Source organism: Dipodomys merriami, unplaced genomic scaffold (assembly GCF_024711535.1).
Source record: "Dipodomys merriami isolate MVZ:Mamm:240054 unplaced genomic scaffold, mDipMer1.0.p SCAF_4, whole genome shotgun sequence".
In the NCBI taxonomy this organism is placed as follows: domain Eukaryota; kingdom Metazoa; phylum Chordata; class Mammalia; order Rodentia; family Heteromyidae; genus Dipodomys; species Dipodomys merriami.
This window is the reverse complement of record NW_027205603.1, coordinates 34,387,402-34,409,503: the sequence shown is the minus strand read 5'-3', so window position 1 is coordinate 34,409,503 and position 22,102 is coordinate 34,387,402. Positions and strand designations below refer to the sequence as shown.

General features: G+C 38.3%; 1 protein-coding gene across 1 annotated transcript in view; it reads right to left on the bottom strand.

The window, feature by feature from the left end:
• The window catches only part of Rab2a (RAB2A, member RAS oncogene family), an 81,548-nt gene that overhangs the window by 38,006 nt on the left and 21,440 nt on the right, over positions 1-22,102 (bottom strand). Inside the window, exons 2-3 of the mRNA XM_069990779.1 lie at positions 15,865-15,936; positions 8,394-8,461 (exon numbers count right to left, since the gene is read on the bottom strand). Coding sequence (XP_069846880.1) covers positions 8,394-8,461; positions 15,865-15,936 — 140 coding nt within the window. The remainder of the gene's footprint in view (positions 1-8,393; positions 8,462-15,864; positions 15,937-22,102) is intronic.

Sequence of the window (22,102 nt, the reverse complement as noted above, 5' to 3'; positions counted from 1 at the left end):
AAAAAAAAAAAGTTTTATTAAGCCGCTGTACAAGGAGTTACAATCCCCTAAGTCATGTCATAAGTACAATGTATCTTGACCAATGTCACCCTTGAATCTGGATTTTGCTTATTAATACACAATCAGACAGAAATGCAAGCAAATAAAAAATATACATTCTAACCAAAGACTAAAATTTAGCCATGAATCTTAAATTTATGATTATTTTATAGTAAATGAAGATCCATATTCAGAAGTCTTTAGATTCAAAGCCTGACTTCTTGTATGAGAATAAGACACCTTGGCCTGGTTTCTGGTAATGCTACTGGCAGCCTTGATCAACCTTGTACAATAGTGTGTTATGGTTTCTCTATAATCATATCCAAACTAACAGCAAAAAAGCAATCCAGCGGTGAATTTTCTTGGCTATACTAAAACAAAATAATTTTGTTTTTAAAAAGTGTTTTAGGGAAGTGGTGCTGTGGCTCAAGTGGTAGAGTGCTACCCTTGAGCTGAAGAGCTGAGGGACAACGCCCAGGCGCAGAGTTCAAGCCCATGACCAAAAAAAAAAAAAAAAAAAAAAAAGAAAGTGTTTAGTGCTGGGAAGTGCCTCAGTGGTAGAGTGCTTGCCTTACATACATCATGCCTAGATTCAATTCCTCAGCACCACATAAGCAGAAAAAGCCAGAAGTGGCACTGTGGCTCAAGTGGTAGAGCGCTATTCTTGAGCTCAAGAGCTCAGGGATAGGGCTGGGAAGGTGGCTCAGTGGTAGAGCGGTTGCCTTGCATGCTTGAGGCCCTGGGTTCGATTCCTCAGCACCTCATAAGCAGGAAAAAAAAGCCAGAAGTGGTGTTGTGGTTCAAGTGGTAGAGCGCTAGCCTTGAGCTGAAGAGCTGAGGGACAGTGCCCAGGCCCAGAGTTCAGGCCCCACGACATGACCCCCCCCCCCAAAAAAAAGAGCTCAGGGACAGTGCCCAGGACCAGAGTTCAAGCCCCACGACTGACAAAAAAAAAAAAGAAAGAAAAGTGTTTTATGCATGCCTGTCTAAACTGATTGGTCTACATAACATAAAGAATGTTAACTTAAATATAGATGTTGCATTTGAAGGGTTTTGAAGCTTGAAACCAAACAAGACAGAAATCTTTTTTTGTGTGTGTGTGGGGGAGTCCGGTCATAGGGCCTGAACTCTGGGCCTGGGCGCTGTCCCTCAGCTCTTCAGCTCAAGGCTAGTGCTCTACCACTTGAGCCACAGCACCACTTCCAGCTTTTATTCGTTTTGCTTATGTGGTGCTAAGGAATTGAACCCAGGGCCTCATGCATGCAAGGCAAGTGCTCTACCACTGAGCCACCTTCCCAGCCCCGAGACAGAAATCTTTATAAGGCATTTCTGATAGTAGCTCATCATATAAAAGAGAAAAATGCACTTAATGAAACAAAGAATGGCTGTATAAGCACCAGGAAGCAAACCAGCTAGAATCAGGAGTGCCAGACTGGAACATGAGAATCTTTCATCTAAAAATAAAAGGGTGGTTGACTGCATAAAAATGTCAGTATGATACCCAAAATGTCAGTATGATACCCACATACATGTAATAAGTTGGCCTTGAAGTAATAGGCATGCATATTTTCAGAAACACCTTGAATTAGAATCAGTGATAGAACAAGTTTGAAAGACCTTCGTTTTCCAAATGAGTCATTAAATCAAAGAAACTTGACCATTTGCACTGTTTAAATCTTATTTACATAAAAAAGAAAAGAAATGCCTCCCAAAATTAAAAAAAAGAAGAAGTTCTGAAAGGACAGGCGAGAGGAACTGTGAAACAGTGCCTGCTCCTCTTCCATGATGACTCCAAGCAAAGGTATGTGAAATGTGAAATGTGTGTCATGTGAAAATGCAAACAAATATGTTCTTTTGTGGATGTTAGTTCTCAAAAAGCAAATATAATTTTTGAATTTAAAAAGTACCTTACTTACAATAGTCACATCAGTTCACCTAACGTCCCATAACTGCTGACGTCAATTTTGTAATCCAGGCTGGCAACTCGTGATCATCTTTCCTCTATTTTTCTCTACAAAATATATACTTTACATATAGTATGGCACTGCCCAAAATTTTTAAAGTAGCTTGCTTGGATTAAAGTTCTAAGCTCTTAAGAATCTGACTTCAAGAAGTTTTTTTATTACTCAATAAATGTTTTGTAGCCAGGTGAGATATAATATACCTGTACTCTCAGGTGTGGGAGTCTGAGATAGGCAATCACATGGTTAAGGCTACCTTATACTATCTATACTATCTGGTGAGCCTCTTAAACACCCAATAAATAAGTACATAGATTAAATGTTTGTTCATATAGTTGATTTTTTTCCCCTTCTACTGGTGCCTGACTATTCTTGCTTTTATATATGTCCTTAACTCCCTGCCTGAAAAACTATCTTTCTCTACTTGTATGATTTTTATTCCCTTGGAGAATTAGTTTCAACCTCTAATTTGTTTTTCCACAAAGCTAGGCAGCTTGCCTAGCTTTTCTGCTATCGTTCTCTCCTCACAAATCTAAAGGTACTTTCATGTGGTCTTTCAGTCCTAATACTATTGATTAGAAAAAAGGAACATAATGTTCAAATGTGCTTTTCCTCTTTAGTTCTCTTTGAGGGACAGTCTAATTCATAGTAATGAGTGCATTTATAGTAGGAAGTAAAATATGTTATCATGATTGATCCCCAAGAGCCAATGAAGCTAGAAAACTAAGAGGTAGGTGAGTTAATTTTACCATACTACTCTTACTTTTTCATTTCTAGTTATCTATCTCAAAACTTGAGCTATATAAAACAGGAAACAAGAACAAAATAAAAAATTGTAGTCAAGTTATTCACTGTCTAAACATCAAACTCTCATATACTTCTAAAATTGCTATCATTGGGGCTGGGGGTTTAGCCCAGCGGAAGGGCGCCCGCCTGGTGCACGCAAGCCTCTGGGTTTGGTCCTCAGCCCTGGAAAAAAAAAAAAAAAGAAAAAGAAAAAAGAAAAAAAAAAACCTTAAAATTGCTATCATTAAATGATTTTGAAATCTTCTACCCAAACCTATTTTGGATGACAATCAGATTTCAGAGAAGCAAACTGATTTTTAGGCTGATTTTTATTGACAGAGAGGATGGTGCCAATGTTAATTGGACTATTTAAATCTGGACTTTGAAAAAAGTTTCTGATAGAAACTAAAGCAGATCCTGGGAGGATAAACTAGAGCTGTAAATACCTAAAAAGAACAGTGGTTGCTGAATGCTTTAAAATGTTGTAGAGGCACATGCCAGTGGTTTACATCTGTAATCCTAGCTACTCAAAAGGCTGAAATCTGAGAATCGAGGTTCAAAGCCTGCTGGGAACAGGAAAGTCCTTAAGTTTTAGTTCAAATTAAACACTTGAAACTGTGGCTCAAGTAATAGAGCATCAGTCTTGGGGGAGCTTTTTTTAAAAAAATATTTTTTTACTGAGATTAAATGATTACATAAAATTCACAAATTTCACAGTATTGTGAAATAGTGATAGTTAAAGACACAAATGTGTTTGTGTCTTGTTCATAAGGCAGTGTCATTATCATGTTCTATAATGTTTGTGAATTCTATGAGATTACACAATACAACTATGTCTTCCACATTCGGTGATATGTACATTTCTTTCCTTTTGCTTAGTGTAAGCTGTTCTCTCTTTCCCTCTTATTCCCTCCCTCCCATCGCTGCCCTTGCTTAGTTTATCAATGTTCAGTGCAGCTGATGGGCCAATCTGTTTTATGTTTTCCCCTGTTTCCTTCTGATTCTGTGCCCTCCTTCTAGCTTCTTGAGGGGAGATTTTAAGTGTCCACAGAATTTTGCTAATAATTTCATTAGCTCTTATTTGATGAGCAAAACATTTATAAATATAAAAAGGTGGATAGGGCCTCACAGAAAACAGACTTCTCTACTTCTTTTTTCATTTACTTAATCTGATTATCTGGTTGACATATTTGGCTTTGCTTTAAAAAAAAAAGTCTCTTTAGGGTAGTCACTGATAGATTTTTATAGTTGTTTTCAACTGCAAAACTGACTTGATGGTGTGAAGAACTCCAAAGAGTTATCTACTGGCAGATACATTAAAAAAAAAAAAAAAAAGAATACAAATCTCTAAAACAAAGCTTTAAGAAATAACTTTCTAGCTGGGCAGATGGATGGTGGCTCACAAATATAATTTTATAGCTACTAGGGATGATAAGATCAGAGGACTGTGGTTCAAAGACAGACCAGGCAGATAAGTCTTTGAGACTCCATCCTCAAATAACAAGCAAAAGCCAGGCTGGAGGCATGTCTCAAATGGCCGAGCCTAGCCTTGAGTTACCAGGCCAAGCAAAATACAACTTTCCTTTTCTTCAGCCCTGGTTGGCTTTTAACTTGAAATGTATCTCAGGCTGACCTCAAATTTATGATCCTTTTGCCTTAGCCTCCTCAGTGCTACAATTACAAGCATGACCAACATGCTTAGCTAAAATCAGGAATTGGTCACTGGTTCCTAAAACCATGCATTCTATGAACTCTGGAATTCTTTGGTAGAGGTTATGATGTGTTCAATGGCACAAGAGTCTCTTTTCGACACAGAGGAAGAAAAACACTACTCTGTCTTCCTAGAGAAGTACAAACAGGGGTTGTCTTCTATTTCCCTCTCATATTGTCTAGCTTAGTAAGATTTCTTTTTAAAGACTTCTCCTGGGAGAAAATAAACTAAAAACAGGAGATTTTACAAAAAGAGACAACTGGGGAATGAAGGGCTTGCTCATGTTTACGCAGTATTTTAAGAATAAAACAATAGACAAGGGTTAGGTGCAGTGTCATACACCTGCAATATCAGCTACTCCGAAGGTAGAGATTGGGAGGATCTTGGTTCCAGGCCAGATAGTCAAAGCAAACACCTTAGCAAGACCTTATCTCAACTGACAAGTTGGACTTGGTGGCACGGGACTGTGATCCCAGTTGGGAGGAGGAATATGTAGGAGGTCTATCTATGGTCCAGGCTGGCCCAGGACAAAAAAAAAAAATTGCAAGTCTCTCTCAGAAAAAATAGGAAAAAGAACAAAGGGCTAGTGCCATGGCTCCAGTGGTAGAATGCCTACCTAGCAAACATGAGGCCTTGAGTTAAATCCCTTGACAGCACCTCCCCCCCAAAGAAAAGAACAGTAAAATAAACTAGAATTACAAAACGAGGTAGTTTGTGCCTGAAGTATAGCAGAGTAATAATTATTTTCCTTTTCTGAAACTATGCACTTGGTAGATGTTTCCTGAATAATCAATGATGCTACAACTTGTTTAGAGAGAATTCTATTAAAATTTATTTTAATTAAATATAATTTTAAAAAATTATGTTGTACTGGGAAGGTGGCTCAGTGGTAGAGCGCTTGCCTTGCATGCTTGAGGCCTGGGTTCGATTCCTCAGCACCACATAAGCAAAAAGAAAAAAGCCAGCAGTGGCACTGTGGCTCAAGTGATAGAGCGCTAGCCTTGAGCTGAAGAGCTGAGGGACAGCGCCCAGGCCCAGAGTTCAGGCCCTACAACCGGACCCAAAAAATAAATAAATTATGTTTAACTTTTTAAAAGTTTTTTAAATTATCTTTAAATAGTTGTACAAGAGTTTCCATTTAGCAAAGCAGTTTATGAATATCTCGATCAGTCACCGTTTTCAACACAACATGAGATTCTATACTTAGTAGTATAGTAAAATTTACCAAACACTGTATCTGTCACTGAGCAAAGAATGCAAGATGCAAAACTAAATCAGATATAGTTTCTTCCCTCACCATAAGGAAGATAAATATATGAACAAAAAACTAAGAACTTTAATAAAAATATACATAAAGTATCATGGAAAGAATATCTTATTCCCATGGGTGTCTAAAAGGCTTCAGGAAAGAATTAATACCTATGCTGATATTAAAAGGAAAAAAGTAAGCAAAGCAAATATTCATGTACATAAGGTATGAAAACTGTGTTAAGCATACCAAGTAGTCTAGTTCTAACTATACCACCCTAAATGATGTGTTTGGGTACAAAGTTAGTGAAGAAAGCAATCTAGTTTATATAAATCACTTCTGAAAACAAACCCTCTCTTAATATAGAAATACAAAATATGAAACCTCTAGAAAAAGATTGTATGTATCTTTTCTTTTCTTATCTTTTTGGCAGTACTGGGGATTAAACCTAGTACGTGGAACATGCTAGGCAAGCACTCTACTTCTGAACCCTTCAAACAGTTTTGAAATCCTACTGAGATAATGGAAATCAAAGTTTTAAGGTGTTTTAGGCTCAGGAAGGATACTTAAGAAATAGTAAAAATCTTCACTAGAGAGGAGGAGGAGGTCAGAAAGCAACAGAACTAAGAGTTTAAGAGAACTCTAGCCAGAGCAGGATAGAGATGCAAAGTTTACCATTTAAAAGACAATTGTGTTGGGGCTAGGAAGCTGGCTCAGTGGTAGAGCGCTTGCCTTGCATGCATGAGACCCTGGGTTCGATTCCTCAACACCACATAAGCAAAAAGAAAAAAGCTGGAAGTGGTGCTGTGGCTCAAGTGGTAGAGCGCTAGCCTTGAGCTGAAGAACTGAGGGACAGCGCCCAGGCCCAAAGTTCAGGCCCCCAAGACCGGACCCAAAAATAAATAAATAAATAAATAAATAAATAAATAAATAAATAAATAAATAAATAAATAAATAAATAAAAGACAACTGTGGGAAACAGGAAATATTATAAAACTAGGGTCTTTCAATTGCCCTCAGGAACTTGCTGGGTCTCAAATATCCAGTCTCTAAGACTAGGTATTTTCCACAGTTCCTTCTTTGAATTGCTACTGTATAAACAAATAAGAAACTAAAATTAAATCACTACGGTATACAAGATGACTGCATACTCCATATTTTAATATTTCATTAGAGATTATCTTTGCTGATACAAGACCTTTGCGTTTTTTCCTCTGGGGTTTTGTGAAAAAGTCCTGATGCCCTAGAGTAGTGGTATGATCAAAGTGTGATCTCAGAACCCCAAGGAGTCCCTGAGAATCTTTAAGGTCCATGTGGTTCTTTTTCCTACGTACCTATTTGTGTGAGGCTGGATTTTCTTCATATACTTCAACTAAAATCATGTAAGACTCAATGCAGAAGCAGATACGAGAATCCAGTGTCTTGTGTTAGGTAGACAGTAGAGAGATTTCAAAATCGTAACATGATACCACTCTTCTCACTACAAAATATAGTTGTTCTTTGTTTTTGAAAAATACAGTTAATCGTATTGTTTACCTTATTAAGTAATGAGTTTAATACTTTTTTTTTTAATGAACAGGGCTAGGGGTATAGCTTAGTGGTAGGGCACTTTTCTATCATGTATGTAGCTATATACTTGGGCTAGATCCCCAGAATCACAAAGGAGAAAACAAAATTGAATATCTAAACTGTTTCTCAGCTTTTTAGTATAGTAAATACTTATAGCTGTAAGCCATACAAGGTAAACTGTTTGGGATCACTATTGAGTTCTGAAATCACCAAGTTTGAAAACTGCTGCCTTAGAGTGTCCATAGTAAATATACCACAATCTCACTTTTACATAGGTGGGAGAAAAGAAAAATAGTCACAGAAAAAATTTTTCTTATTTTGGACTTCAGATGAAAAACTATAAAAACCATAAAAACTACACAGCCTAGCCCGGTGCTGGTGGCTCATGCCTGTAATCCTAGCTACTCAGGAGGCTGAGATCTGAGGATCTCGGTTCAAAGCCAGCCTGGGCAGGAAAGACCGAGAGACTCCTATCTCCAATAAACCACCAGAAAACCTGAAGTGGTGCTATAGCTCAAGTGGTAGAGCGCTCACCTTGAGCTGAAGAGCTGAGGGACAGCGCCCAGGCGCAGAATTCAGGCCCCACAACCGACAAAAAAACAAAAACAAAAACAAAAACCTACACAGCCTGTCCTATAGCAGGTGCTCACTGAACAGGGTAATGAAAAAAATTATTCCAATAGATTAAGAACAAGGTGGCTTTAAGTGGTGGTTAGATTAAGCCATACTTAATAAACTTCAGGGTAAGTTATTTATGGTACTGAAAATCTTATTTTACTTCATATATACTTTAGACATTCAATTATTTTTCTTAAAAAGTTTTTTTCTGGAACATTTCCATTTAGACATCATAATGAATACCCCCTTAGATTAAAAACACTGGTTTCCAATACCTTGGAGAAGAATCACGTAAGTTAAAAAAAAAAATCCAAAAAACAACAATCTTCTCTCCTACATTTTATTTAATGGCTGTAGGGTTTAGTACCTAAAAAAGTTGTAGTAGGAAAAAAAAACACTAAAGACAAGCATCCAAGGTACTTTCATTGTGGTCATATAGTATTATTTTTGCTATACTTACTGTATCCCATATCTGAAGTTTTATCTGTTTCCCATCAATGGTTATCATTCGAGCACCAAACTCTACACCTAAATAGAGCAGAAAATGATGTGTTACAAGATATTTGGCATATATTTCACATTCAAGGATTAAAGCACAGAATGTTTATTTCCAGAATATGCTATGCTATATGATATACAGATCAATTTGGAAAAATATTAACTGCTATCCTTAAAAACTAAGTTAAGCAGAAGTACTAATAAAACTTAAACTAGAAATATTTTTAAAATATTATAATAAATATAATAGATATCTATTGACTGTGGTCTTCACTAGCAAGGCTTAAATTACTTCAAATTTTCAGTAGTGAATGATGGAATAATTTTCTGTACATGTTTTTCAATATGTATGTCAATGATTATAGGAGGACTGTAGATTAAAGGAATATAGACTTTACACTTACAAGTTTCTTTTCTTTTTTGCTTTTTACTTGTATTTACCATTTCTTTAGAAAACACTCATTTAATTATGAAAACAGGAGAAGATCAGAAGTCAAGATGGCAAGGCATATGGTCCCTAGAGATGTTAGTAACCCAGGAAGAACACTACTCCTAGTTCTCAGAAAAAGGACATACTGCCCTATGTCAAATTTTCTTTTAGTTAACTGGACGTGGTGGTTCACACCTGTTATGTCAGTACTTCATAGGCTGAAGCAGGAGGATCCCCTGTTTGAGGCGAGACTAAACTATAGTTAAACCCTATCTCAAAAAGAAAACAAATCCAGCCAGGTGCCAGTGGCTCATGCCTATAATCCTAGCTACTCAGGAGGCTAAGATGTGAGGATCATGGTTCCAAGCCAGCCCAGGCAGAAAAATCCATGAGACTTGTATCTCCAATTAACTACCAGTGGCGCTGTGGCTAAAGTGGTAGAGAACTTGCCTTGGCCTGAGAGACAGAGCCCAAGCCCACAGTTCAAGCCCCATGAGTGGTAAAAAAATAAAATAAATAAATAAATAAATAAAATAAAGAAAGAAAGAGGGGCTGGGAAGGTGGCTCAGTGGTAGAGCACTTGTCTTGCATGCATGAGGCCCTGGGTTCGATTCCCCAGCACCACATAAGCAAAAAGAAAAAAAAAGCCAGAGGTGGTGCTGTGGCTCAAGTGGTATAGCGCTAGTCTTGAGTTGAAGAGCTGAGGGACAGCGCCCAGGCCCAGAGTTCAGGCCCCACAACCGGACCATAAATAAAAAAGAAAGAAAGAAAAAAGAAAAAAAGAAAAAGAAAAATCCATCTCAACCTCTCCTATAATTCCTTCCACTATGATTAGACATGTAAGAAAGGTGATTTGTCTGTCCACAAAATAAAATTCTACATTTTAATGCTTATTCCATCCTAGACCACACTCAGTGCCAATAAGTTGATGATGACGGTTATGTTTCTGAGGCTTAGAAACAGGAAATCTAGAGAAGAGAGACTCAGGAGTCATGATGTACTAGAAAGAAAAATGCAAAAATATAATTTGTCATATAAAACTATTTACAGTGTTTAATATATTCACATCTAAGGCCACAGGGTAGGGACACACACGAAAATACCACTAATAACATAACAATGAAATACCTGAGGGGAAAAACTGGCTAAGTGTGGTACAAAATTTTTTATTATTATAAAGGTGATATACAGAAGGGTTACAGTTACATAAGTCAGGTAAAGAGTACATTTCTTGAGCTGGGAAGGTGGCTCACGGGTAAGAGTGCTTGCCTTGCATGCATGAAGCCCTGGGTTCGATTCTTCAGTACCACATAGGTGGAAAAAGCTAGAAGTGGCGCTGTGGCTCAAGTGGTATAGCACTAGTCTTGAGCTGAAGAGTTGAGGGACAGTACCCAGGCCCGGAGTTCAGGCCCCACAACCAACCAAAAAAAAAAAAAAAGAGTACATTTCTTGCTGGGTCCTGGTACCTCACGCTTGTAATCCTAGCTACTCAAGTGTCTGAGATCTCAAAATTGTGGTTCAAAGTTAGCAGGGCAGAAAACCCATGAGACTCTTATCTCTAATTAAGTACCAGAAAATGGGAAGTGGAGCTGTGGCTGGAAGTGGTAGAGCGCTACCTTTGAGGAAAAGAGCTCAGTGCCCAGGCTGAGTTCAAGCCCCACAGTTGACTAACAAAAAAAAGAAAGAAAGAGGGGGGAAAAAAGAATACATTTCTTTTTGGTCAATGTCATCACTTCACTGGCTCTCTCCCAACTCTCTCCCACCCATCCCCATCCACAAGTTACATAGTTCATTTTCAACATAGCATTCATTGAGTACCACTGCTGCATTTGTTTACCTTGTCTCTCCATTTCTGTGCTCCCCCCTCACTCCCAAAGACACATAAACAAATAGGACAAAAAGAAAACAAAAATAGCAAAAAAGAGAAAAACCTCTTATCTTCAATTTCTTGAGTTCATTTTCATAAATATTATTTTGTATGGTCAGATGCACATAGGCATTGTGCCTTTCTGTTCTTCTCTTAAAGAGACTATCCTCCCTTGGTCTCACTGTGTACGCACAAAAGTTTTTTAAATAATACTTACAAGGAAAGAATAAACAAAATTGTATGTGCCAACAAGATATCTAACACAGAAGCCTTTTCATAAACCCATTCCTTCTACTCACAAAAGAAAAGGAAAGGAGGAAGAGGGCAGGGAAAGGAGAGGTGACTTTTAACCATAATCCAAAAATTATCTACACTGCTCAGTGGGCTTCAAGACTTCTTCAATGTATAGTCAAATTTGCCCCAAGAATGCCACTGATAACAAAGGTGGGTGAGCAAAACAATGTGGGCAAGCAGATGACCCCTGTGGAACTGACATCATCAGGAGACAATCACTGACTGATGACCATTCAATTCTAGCTGATGAAAGAGTTAATAAAACTTCTGCTATTTCAAGCTCCTGCTTCCTGACCTCTAAAAAGAGCTTTGCTTCTGCCTATAATTAAGGCCAAATCTTCCCTCTCCTGCAGGCTCTAAATACCACTCTAGATATACTAATGCATTTCCTTTTGCTTATACTCATTCCTGAATACACTCAGTCTTTTGTCATATCCTTATAGTTAAACTACAGGTCAAATCCAACAACTCAACATGGCTGGAGGAAAACACAGTGTTATGTTAACTAGTCTCATTTTAAATTTATGGATACTAGTTTGAAGTGAACCTTTAGTGCTGCCTAAGAATTATTTTAGATGGAATGCACTTACATTCCATTTGTTCATGAAACTACACTGTACCTTCTCTTTTTTTTGGTCAGTCGTGGGGGCTGAACTTTGGGCCTGGACGCTGTCCCTCAGCTCTTTAGCTCAAGGCTAGCACTCTACCACTTGAGCCACAGGGCCACTTCTGGCATCTTTTCTGCTTATGCGGTACTGAGGTATTGAACCCAGGGCCTCATGCATATGAGACAAGCACTCTGAGCCAACTTCCCAGCCCCCTTTCTTATTTTTTTAAGTATGCAGTACTTTCTTTATTTTTACTCTTAGTTGATAACCATGGTTTTTGTTTAACTAAGAAACAGAGGAGAGGCAGAGGAGTTCTTTCTTAGGTTCTACCTGTGAAAGACCTAACCAGGCTCAAGATGCCACTTTAGCAGTTCTTTTTTTCTCTGGCCATAATTTAGTTTTTCCATTTTGATGGTTATTCCATTATTCCAACTTCTTTTCCAGCTTCTAACCTTTTCTCTCATTTTACAAGATTCCTTACAAAGAACTGTCCATATTTTCTATTCCAGTTTCTCTCCATCTACTCTTTCATGAATCTATTCTAGTTAATCCCTTACCTAAGATGGACATATCAAACTACATATTCAGCATCTCTCCTCTCTGTCTAGTAAGCATCTCAAACTTATATGTCCCAAGTAGCTCCCCTACCGATATTCTAAAGTATCCATTTTTCTCTACTTTTGCTTTTCATTCAGCTTATTATAGTATTTATAATATTTGTGAATCAGAAAGACAAAAAAATTGTTGTATTATTATCTTTACGTGTTAGGGAAAAAGTAAAAGAGAAAGGGAGAATGCAGACAGAAGAATTGTAAGTTAAGGAGTCAGTGGTTCATAAACAGAGTAAGGAACTGATCATTATAGTAGAAAGAAGCTTAAGGACAGACATTACCCACTATTACTAATTTGGTAACCACGTTGTACAAAGTGACTCTGGACTCATAGCCAAAGCTGACAAAATAAGGGGTGAGTAGGCCTGAACCAACTTGAAGCAATGAACTTCTTGTCCAGGGAACTTGGAATTGGGTTAAGAGAATTTCTGTTATTCTGAAAGGTATATGAACTTTGGAGTTACTGATAATGATCACTGTCCATCATAGAGAGGGAAACCAAAAACACTGGTTAATAAGGAGAGAGAACTCAAGGAGAGATGAGGAAAGAATGAGATAAGAGGAAAGAATATAAGATTAAGGAAGAACTTATTGTTTCCTCCTTAAGAGCTACAAGCTCTAGTTCCAGGCTGATTTAACTGTCTCCCTCTTTCCTCAGTTTCTGTGAGACACAAATAAATTAATAAGTAATAAACTCTCCTTTTCCTTAAAATGAGTTAGGTGGATATTATTTATTTAGATGAGGGGAGGGAGGAGAGACATCAGAGTATAATCAGAAAACAAGAAACCAAACTTAAATATTTAAGTACTAAGGGAATTTAATAGAAATGCTATAATAAAGGAAGAGCCAAGAAATTCAGAAAAGAGTTGGGGAGAAAGCCCAGAGATTAACTATAGTAGGAAGCTGCTACCACACAGAGGTTGGGAGGAGAAATTGGTGTTATTTGAACTTAGGAGACCATCAGTGGGACCTGCCAGGCAAAGGGCTGGAACTATAGTAATAGAAAATCTGCAGTCAACTTAGGATGACAGTAACAGAGAAAGACACCCAGCTTTTCTTTTCTTGAAGCTTTCTATTTCCTAGTGTCTGCTCCCAGGCAGCTGGCAGCTGGCAGCTACATGGGTTACAGTTTTCCTAGTAACTGTCTTCAGTCTATTCCCTCATCTCTCTCAAGTACAGCTTATGCCAATTTCCAACAGCAGACGTAGGCCCATCCTCTCCATTGGGTGTGCCACAGGATGGCAAATATATACATTTCAATGAAAAGGAAGAACACTTTAATTTCATATTCTACATTAAAAACACGAGTTTTGTTAGCTGTCTTAGGATTTTGTATTGTCTAATGTGGTTGCAAAGGTTTCAAATCTATCGAGCAAAGAGTAGACCCTACACACAAAAGTTAAAGTTAGGAGGACCAGTATGAAACACTATTGTCTGTTTTAACCATCATTACTATACATATTTATTTGAAACTTTCAAAATGAAAATATATCTTCTTATTGACATTAGTTGTTAAAGATTTCAATATACTCATGAAGTACATGTGGTTGGTTGAAATTATTGATATGATAATCTTATTCATGAGTTCCATCTATGATTTTCTGTTTTTTGGGTTTTTTTTTTTTTTTTTGTCGGTTGTGGGTCTTGAACTCTGGGCCTTGGCACTTGTCCCTCAGCTCTTCAGCTCAAGGCAAGCACTCTACCACTTGAGCCACAGCACCACTTCTGGTTTTCTGAGTGGTTTATTGGAGATAAGAGTCTCACGGGCTTTCCTGCTCCAGCTGGCTTTGAACAGTGATCCTCAAATCTCAGCCTCCTGCGTAGCTAGGATTACAGGCGTGAGCCACCAGCGCCCAGGTATATCTTTGATCTTCTATTTTTAAAATGCATAGCATATGAGAATCAACATGCCATAAATCTAATAAATTCAACAGAAAATAAATAGTAACTGAAAAGTCATTAAACAAGATTATGTTTTTCTTTTCTTTTTCTTTTTGTATATTCACCTGAATAGTCAGGGAACTTCCACCTATTTTATTTAGGTTTTCTTTTTTTTCAAATTCCAACCAGAAAAAACTAAATACAATTGGAAACTAGTTACACACTAGTTTTACTCCAAAGGAGTCGGTCATGGGTCATGGGTGCTGTCCCTGAGCTCTTCAGCTCAAGGCTAGCACTCTAGCACTTGAGCCACACACAGCACCACTTTCATCTTTTTCTGTTTATGTGGTGCTGAGTAATCGAACCCAGGCAAAGCAAGTACTCTACCACTGAGCCACCTTCCCAGCCCCATGTTTTTCTTGATATTTGACAAATCTCTAGTTGTTAAAAGTCTATGGTATAGAAAAATCTCCACTTACATTCCTTACCTTTCAGGATATAAATGTAAGTTTTAAACAAACAGGACAATTACAAAAACCTGTTAGATTTTCACTCAATTTTTAAAATTTTTCGTTGTTATTAAAACGTGATGTACAAAGGGGTTATAGTTATATAAATCAGGTAGAGTACATTTCTTTTTAGACAATATCACCCCTTCCTTGCTCTCTCCCAATTTTTCCCTTCCATCTCCACCCACAAGTTGTATATTTCACTTTCAATGTATTGTCTAATGAGTACCACTCATTTCAATTTTATACCTTTGTATATTAACAAAAGTAGGCAGTATCACTATTCTAAATAGTAACAGCTATTACTTACTGGGTATTTCTTAGAGTAACTATCTTATTTATTCTTCACAATTACCTGATGATAGTTTTTCTTAGTTAATAATTATAGGTAACCTACAACATTTATTAAGTGCCAGTACTTTACATTTAATATTCAGTTACTTATACTCACAATTATTTTGTGGGCTTGGCATTACTGTTATTATACAGATAAAAAAAATAGAGATGGAGGAGTAAAGTGACCTGAACATATAGTTAGCAAGAACTTGATTCAATTTCCAATGAGCTGTTCCATAATCACTATTCTCATGATGAATCATGCTGTCTATCTATAGTTTCAGTATACATAGTGGCACATGCCCATAATCCCAGCCACTTGGAGGTGGAGGCAGTAGGACCAAGAGTTCAAGACCAACCTGGACAATGTTACCAAGACCCAACCCCAAAAACAAAATTTAAAATTTCAAAAGATTGGGAGTATGGCACAAATGTAACTTGCTAGTAAAGTTAGAACATTTGCCTATCATGTCTGAGGCCCTGGGTTCAATCCTCAGTAGGTTGCTGGAGAGAGAGGAGAGGAGTTTGCTTTGTCATTAATTAAAAACAACTGAAATCTTAAACAAAATTAGTGTCTGTTGTATTCTAACAACTTGTGAAAAGTTGGATAACACTTATTTTTATTACACTTTGTTTCTAAAGCTGGGTGAAACAGTGCATGCCTGTAATCCCTGCACTCAGGAGGCTGAGGCAGGAGGAATGAGTTTACAGAGCAAGACCTCGTGGGAGGGAATGGAGGATAGAGCAAGACTATATATTACTTATTTTTTAAAAAGAGACTAAATTCTGAATAAATGTAGTTTCACTGATTTTGGAATCAATAGTAACAGAATAGATCCCCTAGCATACCAAAACTACTCTAAATTTTTTATGTTTTTCTCTTTCATAAAACTTACCAATTGTGAGGTCATGCACGGGCTGAAACCTCTTGTCTGTAAACTGTAGCAACAAGCATGATTTGCCTACACCTGGAAGAAAAAAAACAGCATACAGTAAGGTCCAAAACTCACAGAAGTGAAGAATTATTTTACAAAGGCAAATAAATAGGCAGCCAGAGTTCTGGTACTACTATTTCTCAGTGTCTAATTTTTTTTTTCACCATGTCTTCTTTACCTTTTCTTATTCACTCAGCATTTAATGTCAAAGTCAGATGTGACAGCTTAACCCCGGGTTAAGCTAGGAGTGATAGAGATAGATCTCTCCTAGTAGCCTCTACCACAGTATTTTCTCTGTAACAGTGAAAATATTTTAAAAATACCAAGTTCTCCTTCTTTCTTTCTTTTTTTTTTTGGGAGGGGGGGTCCAGTCGTGGGGCCTGAACTCTGGGCCTGGGCACTGTCCCTCAGCTCTTCAGCTCAAGGCTAGCATAGAGCTCTACCACTTGAACCACAGCACCACTTCTGGCTTTTTTCTTTTTGCTTATGTGGTGCTGAGGAATGAACCCAGGGCCTCATGCATGCAAGGCAAGCGCTCTATCACTGAGCCACCTTCCCAGCCCCAAGTTCTCCTTATAGTTTAGTTTATCACATATACCTACAGACAAGCCAGTAATGGTTTGGAGAAAAGTAGCATGCTTTTCTTTTCTTGCAAATTCATTTCATAAACAAAAACAACCTTAATTTCATTTCTTTCCTCTACTAAATCTGACCTTATAAAGTTCATGGATAACTTCTAAATTCTAAAATTCAAAGGAAAAAGTGTTTATAATCACCTTATTTGACCTCTAAGGGCGTTAGATATTGAATACTTACTTTCAACACAGGTCCACTAAGAAAAACTTCCTCATTCCTTCACTAGACTATGTTTAACTTAAAGTATCCTGCCTTTGTACGAAACACTAAAAACTTAAGACTCAAAGAGAGAGTCGTAGCCCCCTCCCTCTTCCCCCACAGGGGGTGTGTGTGTGTGCTAGTTTTGGGAATTGAACCCAGGGCTCAGAGTTGTAGCCCCCTCCTTCTTCCCCCACAGAGGGGTGTGTGTGTGTGTGTTTTGGGAATTGAACCCAGGGCTCAGAGTCGTAGCCCCTCCCTCTTCTCCCACAGAGGGGTGTGTGTGTGTGTGTGTGTGTGTGTGTGTGTGTGTGTGTGTGTGTGTGTGTGTGTGTGTGTGTGTGTGTGTGTGTGTGTGTGTGTGTGTGTGTGTGTGTGTGTGTGTGTTTTGGGAATTGAACCCAGGGCTCAGAGTCGTAGCCCCTCCCTCTTCTCCCACAGAGGTGTGTGTGTGTGTGTGTGTGTGTGTGTGTGTGTGTGTGTGTGTGTGTGTGTGTGTGTGTGTGTGTGTGTGTGTGTGTGTGTGTGTGTGTGTGTGTGTGTGTGTGTGTGTGTGTGTGTGTGTGTGAATTGAACCCAGGTGTGTGTGTGTGTGTGTGTGTGTGTGTGTGTTAGTTTTGGGAATTGAACCCAGGGCTTCACACATGCTAGGCAGGTGTTGTGTCACTTAACTACATTCCAAGGCCCCTGAAAGGAGGTCTTTGTGAAGTGGCACTTAAACTAGGATGTTCAGTGAACTCAACAAGAAAAGGGACTATGAACATTTTACCCCTTGGGGTTAAGCACAGAGAAGGTACTTGTAATTTTGCTGAATGATTTAACTTAGGGTCAAACACTAAACATTGCTAAAAATGCCAATAGTAACAAATTTAAAAAACTGTAAACATGATTTTGTTTTAGGAAATAGTTTTTTTTCAAAATTCTACTAATGTTTGTGAAGATTATGGAGCTAGGGGGGCTAAGGTTCAAACAGTACTGCCTGTCCAGCAAATGTGAAGTACCAAGTTCAAATCTTAGTACCACAAAGGGAAAAAAAAAGTATTTTTTAAAACTCTTTTAATAGTCTTTCAGGTACAAGAAGACAAAAGGGTAGTTTTTCTAAGAGTGGGTACCAAGTATACAAAAGGAATTTGTTTTATATACTAAACAAATATATCCTATATACAAAATCAAAAATGAAAGGAAAATTACCATAAATTATCCATATGGTATAGAAAAAATTAGTTAGAGATCACAGATTTCACTGGTAGTGCTGACGTACAATCCCAGTACTGGAGAAGATGAGGCAAAAGAGTCATGGGTTTGAGGTGGGTTTAAAGTGAACACAACAAAATAACAAAAACTTCGAAAACTTACTTCATTTGTGTCCACTCTCCTGCCTAATATCCTCCCAACCAATCCTTCACCCTACCAGAAACACAGGAAAATTAAATTCAGCTGTACCAATATTTTCTAATGCCTGGAAGTGTTACTCAATGGACCATACTAACAAGAACTTCAGAAACACACGTCTAATTCTTCCTTTTACTTATCACCAATCTCATCAGTTCTCTCTGAAATGCCTTCAAGAATTCCATGCCCTCCTTTACCTTCTTCCTTGGTGCTTTAGTCAATTACATATTCAAGGGGCAAAGCTAAGCAGGCAATACATGGGTATACTGTACATTTCAGGAAGGATGTTCAGACTAGATACAAATTTGAGACTTCTCCGCAAAGAGTTACACTTAAAGCTTCAGGAAGAAAGGAATCAGGGGGAAAAAAAAGATAAAGACAAATCACATGCTTGTTTGTTAACCACTGAATTAAAAAAAAAAAAAAGCAATCTTTTTTTTTTTTGGTCATTCATGGGACTTGAACTCTGGGCGTGGGCGCTGTCCCTGAGCTCTTCAGTGCAATGCAAGCGCGTTAGTACTTGAGCCACAGCGCCACTCCAGTTTTCTGGTGGTTTACTAGATAAGAGTCTCACAAATTTTCCTGCTCAGGCTAGCTTTGAACTGTGATCCTCAGATCTCACCCTCCTGAGTAGCTAGGCTTGCATGCGTGAGCCCCTGGCACCTGGCTATAAGCAATCATTTTGGACAAAGACTGACATAATATTTCAGAACCTTTTCTTTGGGCTGAAAACCAGGATTTAAACTTTTACAACAAACTTCTGAGAAGGACCTCTTTTCATTTTATTTTCATGGTGAAGCAAATCAAACCCCCGACCTATGCACATGCTCTACCATCAAGCTTCATTCCCAGGCCTAGGAATCCCTCTTACTTATGCTCGCATTGCTACTCATTATTTGTCTAAGTCAAGAATGAAACTTAAGGGGAAAAAAATCTAGTTTTCTTTTAAAAATTCTTGTGCAGGGATAAGATAAACTAAAACCAAGTGTGAGCTGGGTGAATACATCTATCTCTACTCAATCTTTTAATCTGCACACAGACCAGACCTTTATAGATCCATTCTCTTCTCTCCATGCAAAGATATCCATGCTTGACTTTCCAACATCACAAATGCCTTCCCCTACAGTCCCATATGAAATAATTCCCATCCCAAATCACCTTCTAGTTTTCCATCATTATCACAAAATCCCAAACTTATGCTCAGACATCATACCTCTAGAGATTCTGGTTGAATTGTCAGCCCTAAATGGATAAACCACTTGGCCTGTTTATGTATCATTTTCAAAATAAGGATAATATCTAATCTCATAGCTGTGAGAATTTATTCAGTTAACATACTTAAAACACATAGGAACTGTGTAAGAAATACTGCACAAATTCATTATGGTGTATACCTACTAATCCCAGCTCTACATGACTGAGAGCAGAGGCAGGAATGAAGCAAAATTCTGAGGCCAGATCTTGGCATAGTTAGTGAAACACAACCTTAAAATGAAATTAGAACAAAAAGGGTTGGAGATTAGAATGCTTGCAAATGCAAGTTACTGATTCTTAGTAACTTAAAAAAAATTACTGGATATTGGATGATGGTGCTTCATGCCTGTAATCCTAGCTACTCCAGAGGCAGAGCTCTAAGGATTGTGGTTCAAAGCCAACAATGGCAAGAAAGTGTGAGGCTCTCATCTCCAATTAACTACCAAAATGCCAGAAGTAGAATTGTGGCTCAAGTGGTAGTGTGCTAGTCTTGAGCAAAAAGGCTCAGGGACAGTTCCCAGGACCCAAGTTCAAGTCCCAGAACACACACACACACACACACACACACACACACACACACACACACACACACACACACACGCACACACACACATGCACACACACACGCACGCACGCACACACACACACACACATGCACTATTATCTTATGAAACAAACAACAAAAGAGATAAAATAAACATACATTTTTCCAATTATTTATTTCTTTACCTCCTCCCAAGCTTTCTCCAAATGTCCATGTTATCTATTCTGCTCTTAATCCTATAGAAGTAGTAGTATTCCATGTGATTTTGTTGTTGCTTTGTATGTCCCTCCCCCACAGTATAACCCGTTTTCACTATATTTGATGTTGGTATAATTTGGGGAGGGGAAGGAAAAAAAAACAAATTGTTTAAATAGGGATACAGATTGACCCACTGCAACAATGAGATGTACAAGACTCTATGTCGAAAAACGAACTTTACAATTTAGGTAGGGGGGGGCCGGGGGGGGTAGCTGAGGAGGTGGGAAAGAAGGTAAGGGAAAAACAAAGGAGGAAGCAACAATGCTGGAAAAGAAATGTACTCATTACCTTGCTCATGTAACTGTAACCCTTCTGCACAGCATTTTCACAATAAAAAACTTAACTAAAAAAAAAAGTAGTATTCCTTTACTATTAAAATTAGAACCATTCTGAGATCTTTCAAATCCTTTTCTCCCTCCTGAATCTTTTGTACTTCCCTCTTATTGAGTCTTTTCCTCAGGGGACATGTACACTCAAGTCTCTCATCTTCAAAACATACCAACTTCTTTCAAGGCAAGATCAGTCAACTTTTACAAATAGAACTATCATTAGCCTTAACTTTAAATCAAAATTTGTTTGAGAAGGCTTAAGAAAAAAAAAAAAGGTCTAACACAAACAACTGCTTTGAGATTTTGCAGGAGTATCCAGATGGCAAAGGCTGATATCTCAGGATTCCCTGAAGAAAACTATTGCCCAGGCTCCATCTCTCCCCTAGCTTACAGAATCATCACTTTTCATGAAGATTGCTGTGGTTTGTTTTGTTTTGTTTTGTTTTTGTCAGTCATGGGGCTTGAACTCTGGGCCTGGGGGCTGTCTCTCAGCTCTTCAACTCAAGGCAAGCGTTCTACCACTTGAGCCACAGTGCCATTTCTGGTTTTCTGGTAGTTTATTGGAGATAAGAGTCTCATGGACTTTCCTGCCGGGGGGCTGGCTTTGAACTGCAATCCTCAGGCGTGAGCCACCGGCACCCAGCTAATGGTCCTGGGCTTTTTAACATCTGTTATTATTTCTTTTATTTATACTACTTTTCTTCCGGGTTAAAGTCACTGTCCCACTATAGGACACAATGTTACTGAGAATGGTGGCATAAATATGTAGTCTGTGTCAAACAATTACAACCTCATTAGAAATGCAATCCTGAAGATCTACACCAGAGACTCAATAAGTCTTTGAAGGGTATGTTTGCAAATTCCTCTACTGATTTTTAGGCAAAGGACCTTTCCCCATAAGAAACACTGGATTAAGTGCTGTTTACTTTTCCTTGTCTTCTGCCAATTTCAAGATTGTTAAAAATTTGTGATAGCCCTGTTTTTACAAACACAAGACAAAAAAAAAAAAACCCCACCTTCATTTGAAGTATGTATAAGTGCTGGAGCTTATGCCTAACTACTTAGAAAAGTTTTATGTGGGTATCCTTGACAGGTGAGTAAAGGGAGAAAGTGAAGTTAAAAAGAAGGAAAGGGACTGGGAAGGTGGCTCAGTGGTAGAGTGCTTGCCTTGCATGCCTGAGGCCCTGGGTTCGATTCCTCAGCACCACATAAGCAAAAAGAAAAAAGCCGGAAGTGGCGCTGTGGCTCAAATGGTAGAGTGTTAGCCTTGAGCTTAAGAGCTGAGGGACGGCGCCCAGGCCCAGAGTTCAGGCTCACCACCAGACCCTCCCACCCCCCCCCCCAAAAAAAAAAAAGGAAAGAAAAATATCTGTGACTGAACACCCTCTCCTGTCTTGGAATATAAATAATCCATGTAGAATTCTAAGTTTTTGGTTGGAAATGTGGCTTAAGTTGTAGAATCCCAGTAGAGGAAGCAAGCCAAGCAAGAGTGAGACCTTGAGTAAAAACCTTGGTACCAATGAAAAAAATAAAAATTCATACCAAAGAATGGACAGCCCTGAAACATAGAACTTACGACAGAGAGGTG